The 10,506-nt window shown below is 49.4% G+C and overlaps 1 protein-coding gene across 3 annotated transcripts in view; it reads right to left on the bottom strand.

Annotated features, from left to right (window-relative positions):
- Positions 1-317: 317 nt before the first annotated feature.
- HIPK2 (homeodomain interacting protein kinase 2) overlaps positions 318-10,506 on the bottom strand; it is a 176,391-nt gene continuing 166,202 nt past the window's right edge. For all 3 annotated transcript variants that reach the window (XM_081800002.1, XM_081800004.1, XM_081800003.1), the window contains exon 15: positions 318-10,407. In XM_081800002.1, the coding sequence (XP_081656128.1) occupies positions 9,937-10,407 (471 nt within the window). In that variant the 3' untranslated portion in view covers positions 318-9,936. The remainder of the gene's footprint in view (positions 10,408-10,506) is intronic.

Raw genomic sequence — 10,506 nt, 5'->3', positions numbered from 1 at the left:
CCCCCCCCCCCCCCCCCCCCCCCCCCCCCCCCCCCCCCCCCCCCCCCCCCCCCCCCCCCCGCTTCATGTTCCATTCAGAAGTCACAGAAAGCTACAAAGGATGGGCATGGTCAAGTCACTTTCCACTTCCCAAGTTCTTCCTTATAACCTGAGCCGAAAACTATTAAAATAATAATAATAATAATAATAATAATTAATAATAATGATAATAATAATGATAAATCCGTTGCCCCTTCCACCAAGCAGGTGAGTATCTAACAGGGAGGCAAGACCACTGCTCCTGAGGCCAGGTGGGTCCTTCTTCCTGGCTCTTGAGAGTGTCCTGGGGGGCTGGGGGGCTGTGGTGCGAGCGGGGTGGAGGCGGGGGTGGCCTCGGAGACACTGATCCGGACAAGGAGTGGGGAGGCCGCGCCAGGAGAGATCTGTGGGGAGCGGTTCAAAGGACACTAGAGGGAGCGAGTTTCAGATGCAGCGTATTTACTTTTTTTTTTTTTTGAAGCTAATTCCTATGCTTCTAGTTTTTAAACATACGGTTAAGCCCCAAAGACAGTGACATAAAATTAATTTGGTGAGTTTCAAGCAAAGGGAAAGACCAAACAGAGGGAAAGCAGGAGTATTATGAGGAAGGGCGAGATTAAAAAGAAAATATTTTACCCTAACATTTCTTACAAGAACCTGTCACGAGAACATACGGTCCACAGAGAGGTCACAGGGAAAACACGAATGCATTCGAAGGAACACACACAAACAGTTCCCTGGTCCCGGGTGTTCTGCAGTTTGCAAAGTCTTAGCTGCTGACGGAATGCCCTTTACCACAGTAGGTCCTCCGCACTTGGGTTGTGGTACGAGAGAAAACAAGAAACAAACCAAAACTCTTCGGGACACCAGCATGTTCCAGCCTGTTCCTAGGAGACAGTGGGGCCCACTCTCTGAAGCGTCACAGTGACCATCTCTACTTCCAGGGGTCGCAGTCACCCACACCCCTCCCCCAGCTGCCCCTAGGTTCCCCAGCCCCACCCCTGCTCAGCAGCAATCAGTCTCTAGGGAGGAATCTAGCTTCCCCCGTCCCACTGACCTAGGCTTCAAATCTGAGTTTGACAAAGAGTCAAAAGTAAACACATCCTTTTGCATTTATTTTGTTTTAAAGGAGAAAAGGAATTAGTGACAGCAGGTCTATGGAAAGCCCAGCCAATGAATGTGGGCGTAGGGGTGTGAGGCTCCCCCCTTGCAAAACACCGATCAGAATATTGCCAGAGGCCCAGAAATAGCAGCTGCACCTTCAGGGCCGCCTGCATCCCAGTGTCTTCTACTCTGCCTGGTGACTGGAAGTCAGTGGATCGATAGAAATTAAACATTCAGATCAAGACAAAATCAACGAACCAGGTATCTGTTCTCTCTGCCTCTTCCACGATGTCAAAGAGAAGGCCTCTTTGGAGACAAGTGTTGATACAACATGGCATGAGGTCTTCACATCTGGCCCAGGCTATGGACTCACCCCTTCCCACTCAATCCAGAAATCCTTTCACATTCTCTCGCGTTCACATGGAAACCAGTAAGTAACGTGGAGGGAAAAGCTTATATTGGGCTACACAACAGTATGGGTAGAAAACACCTGCCTTGGAGGGGCAGGGCCTCCAACGAAAGAGATCGCTGGGGTTTGAAGATGTCAGTTATAAACAGAAATTTTCTTTAAAAAGTACCAGTTTAAATGTAAACTATAAAACACTTCAACTATAAAACGTAGCCAGAAATATGCTTAAGTATCCACAATTACTTAGTTTACGCATTTAAAATGTGGCTCTCTCGATATCTTAGAAGGCTAACAGCATTGTACAGTAGCTAAAAACATATATACTTAACATGTGCATTTGAATATCACATTTCATTACAACACACAAAGAATAATCTCTTCCTTGGTTTCATTTTTGATGTAAAGATCAGCTATTTTCAGAATTCACTTAAGCAACAATGACCAGGGTGTGCATTAATCATTATTTTCAGCCCACACAGAGTTCATAGTCTTTTAAATCCCAAGATCAAGCTGGCTACATGATTTCAAAAAAGGCTAAAACCAGGATGAATGCCCACATTTGAGGTAATTATTGCCATTAGGTCACAGTTTGTGTAAGATAATGTATCTAAAACCTTCTTCAAAAAAAATCTTTAGGTGTTCTGTCAGAATTCCAGAATACCTATTGAAACCAACCAGGATCTCAAATGCTGATTAGTTGGGTTTGCTTCCAATGGAGTCAAAGTTCTAGAAGGTTCTAGAACTCGTGTAAACTACCTAAGAATTTAGGCAAACAAGCCTGGAGCCAGTCAATAAAGAAGTTTTTTCTTTTTTTTTTAAATAAAAAAGAAACAAAAAACCCACCCAAGACAACTGAGGAGATGTTTCATAACACAATGATAATAGTTTTCTAAAAAATTAAAAATCTCATCCTAAAGCATTTCTAAATTCTTGTCACTTTTCAACCAAATTAAAAATGCTTCTGTATTACTATTAATCTCATACTGCGGCAAGAGACTCTCCTTCCTTATACCCTAAGAATTGGCTGATTTTTCTGTTTACATAACCGTTCTTTCCATTTCTTTGAGAAAGGTATCTCCAAAGAAACCCTTATTTGGTTCCTCTAAGAGTCATCTTGTTTTTTCTCCTTCTCCTTCTCCGTTTTTTTTTTTTTTTTTACACAAAGAAAAAAGTTCCTGGACACCAGACCCACACACGGTATTTACAAATTTGGTGTGAATCCCGCATCTGGTTCTACCCAGAGCTGAAGAGTGGATCGATTATAGAGAACAGAGTTGTCATGATATTTATCAGTGCAGTAAAAAATAGCATTTTAAAAAAAATATATACCTTTAGTATTGCCTTTCTAGAATTAACTATAAGCAAGAAAAAATTTATTTATTTTTTTTAAAGAAGAAAAGAACACTTTTTTTCTTCACTCATAAGTTTGTTGTAGCAGCACTACTAAAGCTAGTTGGTACACTGGAAAGGAATCTAAAATGAATTCTACTATGAATCAAAAGAAACTCCCCTAAGATTTTCTCTAAAAGTCAAATGAATTCTGCCCCTTCTGCTTGCATCCAATTCAGGGCTCCCTCTTCATTCAGACCTTCTGCTGGGTTGCATGCATGGGGCAGGGATGGCGAGGGGTGACATTCCTTCAAGGGTTTTCTTTGCACTCACGTGCATGTGCGCGCATGCACGCACGCGCGCGCGCGCGCGCACACACACACACACACACACACACACACACACGAGGTGGCCCAGGAGGCTGGTGGCTGCGAGCTCGGTTCTGGAGCTGGGCAGGCCCAGGTTCAAGGCCTGGCTCTCTCACTAGCCATGTGACCCTGGGCATGTCACCAGCTCTCCAAGCCACGTGCCTCATCTGGAAAGGGATGAATGGGGCCCCTTGCAGAGTTGTTATTATGAAGACTAAATGAAACAAGATAACCAATGAGCAATTTTTAGCACAGTGTTTGGCACACAGTAAACCGAAGTATCATTAGATGGTTTGTCAGAAAACATGAAGCCACTCATTGCTGTTAACTAAAAAAGCAGAACGAAATGATATCTCAGCGAAGTCCCAATTAACAAAAATTTCACTAGAAACTTGGGAGATTTTGGACCACCATCATATTTCCTTTCCTTTAACACGTGCTTTCTGCGCGCGTCAGCTCCCTACGGGTAAAGCCTTCAGCAAATGCCTTCTCCTACTTCCTTCAGGGACGCCCAAGTGTTAACAAATGGGACACAGTCAACATGCTGCCCTAACATGGCCGTCTAGGGTAGGGGGGGACCTGTGGGGGACTGGGAGGGTCTCTGAGAAAGTGTGCTCCGCAGGAGGGTCACTTCTCTGTAAACGCTCACCGAATCTCAAAGGGGCAACTGCCTTGGAGCTGGCTCTCCGGAACTTCTGGAAGCCTCGAGAAAGATGTGAGAGACCTCTACCACCTTGGGCCACCCTAGTGCACAAGGGCACCAAAAGCCTTTGGAAGGTTTCTATTGCCTTTAAGTGTCGTTTCACCATCTTCAATTCTCTAGTAGCCTGACTGAGATTCGACTGAGTCTATTCTGTGGAGATTAGGAGTGAGAGTCCTAAGGCATCGGAGTGGAAAAGCATTGTCACGCCCAGCGTAGCTCCCTCGTGCATCTGCCCCCTGACGCAGCCGAACTTCCCGGCGGAGGGTCCGCTTGGGCAGTACCCGGGGTAACATGACCTCAGGTACGCCCACGTATTGGTGCGGTGCCTCCAGCTTCCCGAAAGCAGCATTTAGGGTTACCAATCCCCACTCCTCTTAAAGATGGATACAGTTTGAAATAAATGCCATTTAAAAAAAAGAAAAAAACACACGTCAGGAGAGAGGAAAGAGAGAGACAAATGGATCACTGATGATGTCATTATTGCCCAGAGAGGAAAGAGAGGGATGCCATTTTGTCCCCATCTGGAGGTGTCTTTGAGAAGGGTTCTTTGGCTAAAGAAAGGAACAGTTCCACCTTCCTTTCCAATTTGGTAAGGACAGCTCTGGCCTGCTCAGTTTTGAGGCTTCCCCATCTGAAATCTGCGAGACACATCAGCAAGATAGCAGCATGCAAAGTGCTTCCAGGGCTGGAATGTTTCCTGGCAAAATGGCTCAGGCTGGCATTGTGAAGTCCCAGGCCAGGCCTGTGGAAAGAGTCCTTGCCTCCCTGCTGAATTCCCTCTGCTACCCGAGGGCACCTCATTATCTTCTTCTTTCTGTGATCTGTCCTAGCAGCTCCTGGGCAGGCCAGCAGGGGCCCCACCCCCCACCCTGGCCCCAGCACCCGAGAGGGCCTGGGATGAAAGCTGGGGCCAGCTCACGGACACACCTCGTTTCACCAACCATAGCCCGTCAGCAGTAGCTCCTTAAGCCTCCTCATCTCCTTCCTCCAGTTTCCAAGAAAGTCTGCTCCACTCACACACACACACTCACACAACCCAAATCCTCCGCCACTAGCTTGTTCAAAAATGAGTGTTTGCACTTCCAGAGATCTGGTCAAGGGAAACCAGCCTGTTAGCAGCTGTGCTAATCTCCCCTTCCCTTCCTTACTTGCAACAATCTGGTGTTTGGGCGGGTTGAGTCTTCCAGGGTGAAGAGGGCAAGGCCAGCTGGCTCCCCCAGCCTGCAAGCCCCTCACCGCCAGTAAGACCAGCATGCAAACAGTCCAGGAGACAACCGTCCGTTTGCCTCGACCCTTCCTTGCCCTCTGAACTCGATCAACCACACGCACCACTTCACAGTATTAATTGGCATCAAGCCTCAGACTCCTACCCGTCGGCCTGCTCACCCCTTCCCTTGGAAACAGCCAGAACGTCATGAACGAGGCACTAAGTGCAGAGACATGGGTGCACATGCCCAGACGGGTCAGCAGGAACCCACTGGGCAGAAACACATCCCCCTGGACTTCCTGAGGCTACGAGTACATGGTTCTCCTTGACCTGTCCTTTTCAATCTTTCCCTCTTCAGCTTTGCTATGCTTCTTCATCTAGAGGCAGTTGAAGAACAGATGATGCTCTAGGTCATTTGTGGTCTCAACAAAGACGAGGTTGGCATCCCTCCACTTGAGAGCTTGGTCCTAGGGACAGGCAGGCTTTGATTCATCCGATTTGCCAGGGTGACTCAGAGCTGGAGGAAGAGACGGGAGATCCGGGCAAGTGTGAAGGAGCGCACGCGGAACCTGGCCTCTCGCACGGGGGTCTTCTGATCCTGCAGCTCTGTGCTGGGGACCGGAAGAGGAGGGGGGGTGGGGATGAAGGGAGGATGCGCTCCTGTTTGCTGGGCGGCACCAGGACTGAGCACGGCCTGACAGCGTCTCAGTTAAGCTTCAGCAAAACCAGCATTTCAACTTAAGGCCCGTATTTCTGGGTTTGGTGGGCAGTGTGTGGGCACCTTGAGCCAATTTTAAAAAGCCCATCACACACAGGCAGGGTGCACTGAGGGGATGGCCTCGAGGCCCCGCTGCGCCTCTCCGTTGGCCAGTGCTTTCAGGGGGGGCCCTGCCTGCAATGTCGGAGAAGCTGCTTGACTGTCAGTGTTCTTCTGGCCTCTTACCGTCCCTCTACCTTTTTTTGGCTCCTAGTTCTGTCCCTAGAATTGTGCGCTGAGAAGAGGTACTGGGGGAGAAAGGGGGAAGAGACTGGAGAAGTGGGCAGTGTGGTCAGCGAGTGGAAGGAGGGGGAGTGAGACTGAAATTCCCCAGGGGAAGGTACCACCTGCCTAGCACCCTTAAGTCCGTCCTTCCAGCCAGTGGCTTCTAGGAGGGGACAGTCGTCTATACACTGAAGGAGATAAAGCCACACTCCTGGTGCACCGATGGGAAAAGGAAGGGCATGTGGGGCAGCTCTGGGCAGAGGGGCTTTCTTTTGCAGGACAGGTCAGTATCAGATGTGAGGCAGGCCAAGAATCTAGTTAGCAGATTCCAGAAGCACAGGAGAGCACATGGAATGTGGGAAAGAACCACAGCTAAGGGTTGGGCCTTGGAGATGCCACCTCAGAACTCTTCCAAGGCCACTGAGACTCTAGGAAAGTATGATGTCAAGAGTCCAATCTGGCCTGCACACAGAAAAGGCCTTGATTCTTCTTCAAACGTTTGTTCTGTGGTGGATCTTTCTTGACAGCTCTTTGCGGACTAGAGATGACAGAAATAATTTTCCTAATTCCTGGGTCTTTCCTTTTGTTTTTGTTTTGTTTGTTTGTTTAACAAAACTGGACATCTGCATGTCCTTCCTGCCTACTCATACACTCACAGATATAATAAAATAAATTTAAATATTAAAGAGAAAACACAAAGATACTGGGACTAAATGTGCATTTAAAACCCCAGCTAAAATATCAACATGATGATAATGATAATAATTACAATGGTAATAACCAAAATAATGAGTACAATAATATTATCTTTATGAGCAGCATGGAACTTTCATTCCTGATCTGGAAGAACACAAAGAAAATATCAGGTAAAAGAATAAGAGACTTCCAACTTAAGTAGATAAAGTAATTTTCTTTAAAATGGAAGGCTACGTTGTCTTTCCCCATAGGAGCGCTGGGAGTCAACTGTGCAAGGGGATCCGGATGCTACCCAGCAAGGCCAATGCGGTCTCATTTGCAGCCGAGACTTCTGTCCTGGTCAGGAGATGTGATGGGGTTCTGCTGCCATCTGGCTGCTGCCAAGTCAGGAACAGGTGGATCTTCCTGGCTGGCACAGCTCTGAGAGGGTTCTGGCTCATGTGTCCTCTGAAGACTTTTCTCCCCCACTCTCTCTGGACTGGCCATTTTCCCATGGTCTCAGAGAGATGGCCCTTCCCCATGTCCCAGGAGGGGAGTATCCATCAGTCGATCAGTCGGTGGGTCCATGAGGAGAGTGTCCTGCTCTGGGGCGAGCCTCCCACAGGCTCACCGGCTGGCGACCTGTGGGACCAGCCGGGGACCTGCCTGTGTGTGTGCCTCCAATGGGTCATGGTGTCCTTCCTTCCAGCGTCAGGCCTGGACTAAGCTGGTTCCAGTTCGGGGACCTATTTCTTTGTAAGATGAGCAGAATTCATGGGTGGGGAGGGGGAATTTCCAGAGTTACTTCACATTTCACAGCTAACAGCTAAGGTAATGGCCTGGCTTCGTTACTGAATTAGGTGGGATATCGCTCTAACACCACTGTTCACAGTAGATGGTTAAGGGAAACTGCAGGGGGCGGGGGGCATGAGGACAAACTGCCAAAACTGGGAGCCATCTCTTTGCACCTTGGAAACTTGGCTTTGGGATCAGTTAGGACTCAGCATCAGGAATCAAACAATTAGGGCCACCCTTCTAAGCCCCATCTAAGACCAGACAGTCTCCCAACATTCATGTATTCAAGAGTAATTTTGCTATGAATGGAGCCATCCCTACTCCACCCACCCCCAGCAGTGTTCAAAGCCTGAGAAAACTTCCAGAATGTATCAGTGGTGCAAAGAGGGCAAAGGGCAAATTTCTTTGGAAACTTAAGTGCCATGGGAGTGTTCCAAAGTGCAGTGTAAGACTCCCTGGTCACCCTCAAAATTTCCCTCCAACCTTCTGCCCACCAGACCCCTCTAAAACCAAAAACGAAGTCGAGTCTTGGGTAGGTAGGCCCGGTAATGTGAGGAAAGATGCAGCAGCAAACAAAGGTTGATGGTTGTCTACAGAGGGAAGGATCTAGCAAAACTGTGAGAGCAATACACAGCCAGTGGAACGAGAGAGATGGGCGGGGTCGTGCAGGAGCGCGGGCTGGATGTGAGGGCCTGGGGCTGGGTCCACCTCGTAGACACGGGAAGGCGGTGCCAGGCCCAGAGGCTGTGGGTGGCCTCCCCTCCTCTGTCCTTTCATATCAGGAAGGAGGCAGCCGCCTGGCAAGGCCAACATTCCCACAACACACACGGGACCTCTGCTCCCACAAAGGCTAAGAGCCGGCCCCCTAGGCAGAACTGAGGCAGAGTGGGGGGAGGGTGCATGGTGGGGAGTCTCTTTTGCTCTCAGTCTCCAAAGTAAAAGTCAGACTGGTCCACCCGCCCAGCCATCTCCCACATTTCTCTCAAGATCCCTGGGCTCTCCACCACCCCCTACTCCCGCCAGCTCCCTGATGCCTCTCTGCTAGCAGACAACTCCAGAAAGACAAAAGGCATTAAAATAACATAAAATTAAATTAAAAAAAAAAAAAAAGAAAACAAGGAAAGACCAGAATAAAATGTTACAACAGCACAAAAGAAGAGCTGAGATGATGTGACTCGCCTCAGTCAGCTTCTTGGAGTACCATGGAAGTAAACCCTCACCCCGCGTCTGTGGGTCGGTAAGGCACTAGGAGGGACCGGTGTCAAATCAAGGATGTGAGAGCCGAGATGGCGGCGCCGAGGGACACACGGGGAGGGTGGCATCCACGCTCACACCCGCACAGGTTCGTTCACGCTCGCACACCTGGACCACCACACTAACATGCCTATGTTCTATCACTTCTTTTTTTGTGCAATTACATTGAGGAATAGTCTATTGGTATCATTGGAGTTGAACACAAAGTAGAAAACAGGGGTGCTGACTGCTACATTCTACTAGGGTGTCGGCGAAGACCGCTAGCCCTATGCTACGTGACTAGGGATTGATTCAAAGAGAAAAGAAATCTTCAGGAAAGGAAAAGAAAAAAAAAACAACTAAAGTTTGCAACACACATTATTAATGACACTGGAGGATTGCTTAGGGATTTATCCAGTGCTCAGGAAGAGAAACTGTGCCCTCTGCTGGAGGGGGCTTCCTTCAGCCTGGCCACCCCCCATCAGTCCTGACACACGAGCCAGAACTGGGCTTGGCCAACCCTACACCACCCCCCAAATATCAACCACCTCAGGCCACGGCCTGACCTTCTAGAGGGCTGCTGACCCTTTAGAGTTCTGGAAAAATCCCTAATTCTTATGTTCCATAATTAAAAATCTATTGGATTTCCGTATCAGGTGTCCCCGACAGCAAATTCTTAAACGTCACTTGCCGCCATATGAAAATAATCTTTGAGAAGTTCATAGATAAAGTTCTTCGAAAACTGGGGCCCCCCCACTTCCATAAGCTTCCGTTGCTCTCTTCTTCTCCTTTCCAGTTTGGTGCAGAATGGGTTTGTGAGCTGTGTTTTTTTGTTACTGACGTTTTCTTTTTTTTCTTTTTCTTTTTTAAAATAAAAAGCATAGATTTCCCCCTCCTCAATCCCTTCTTTTTTAAAATGTTCTCTTCTCTGCTCTAAGTCCCCCCACCTCCTAGTTCAAGTTTCGTTTGTGTCTGTCCCTGCCCCCTGCCCCCCCTGCCCCGTTGCATTGTCTGTGTGCCGCGTCTTCAGTATAAAAAGCCCAGCTCCCACCTCGCCCCTCCTCCCTCCTCCCCTCTGGCCATCCTCCCTTCCCTCCCCTCCCCTTCCAGTGTTTATATGTAAGGGTACTGGTTGACCTTGGCGGGGCTCAGTGGGTATCCAGTGTAGACGGTGGAGGCTGGAGAGGCGCTGATGTAGGTCTGGTGGGCAAACTGGGCTGGATACTGACTCGGGTGGATGGTGGGCGAGGGCAGGACCCGGGGGCCCATGCTCACGGGGACCTGGTGGACGATGCTGGCCGGGTAGGCAGTGTGCTGCACGGTGTGACGTGCCGAGCCTTGGGAGGCCACCAGGTGGGCCACGGTGCCGGTGGAGCCCAAGGCCGCGGGCGCCGTGTAGGTGTAGAGGTGGGGCTGGGTGGGGAGGTGGGCTGCTGCAGCAGCGGCGGCCAGGTGGGGGTGCACAGTGCCGTGGCTGGGGCTGTTGTGCGGGAAGGAGTACGGGGCCTGAGCCATCGTGGGAGTGATGTAGGCCTGTTGCCGGCGGTGGCTCCCGGCGCGCTCTGCGGTGATGTGCTGCTGAGCCTGGAGAAGGAGAAGCACCAGGAGAGGGCTGCAGTGGGGGCCAGACACGTGGGAGGAGAGAAAGGGGAGGGGGAGGAGGGAGAAGCGGGAGGGAGGAGG

The sequence above is a fragment of the Leptonychotes weddellii genome, chromosome 12 (genome assembly GCF_054177405.1).
Source record: "Leptonychotes weddellii isolate Sample4059 chromosome 12, ASM5417740v2, whole genome shotgun sequence".
Classification (NCBI taxonomy): Eukaryota; Metazoa; Chordata; class Mammalia; order Carnivora; family Phocidae; genus Leptonychotes; species Leptonychotes weddellii.
Note: the sequence above shows the minus strand (reverse complement) of the source record. Positions and strands in the feature narration are given on the sequence as shown.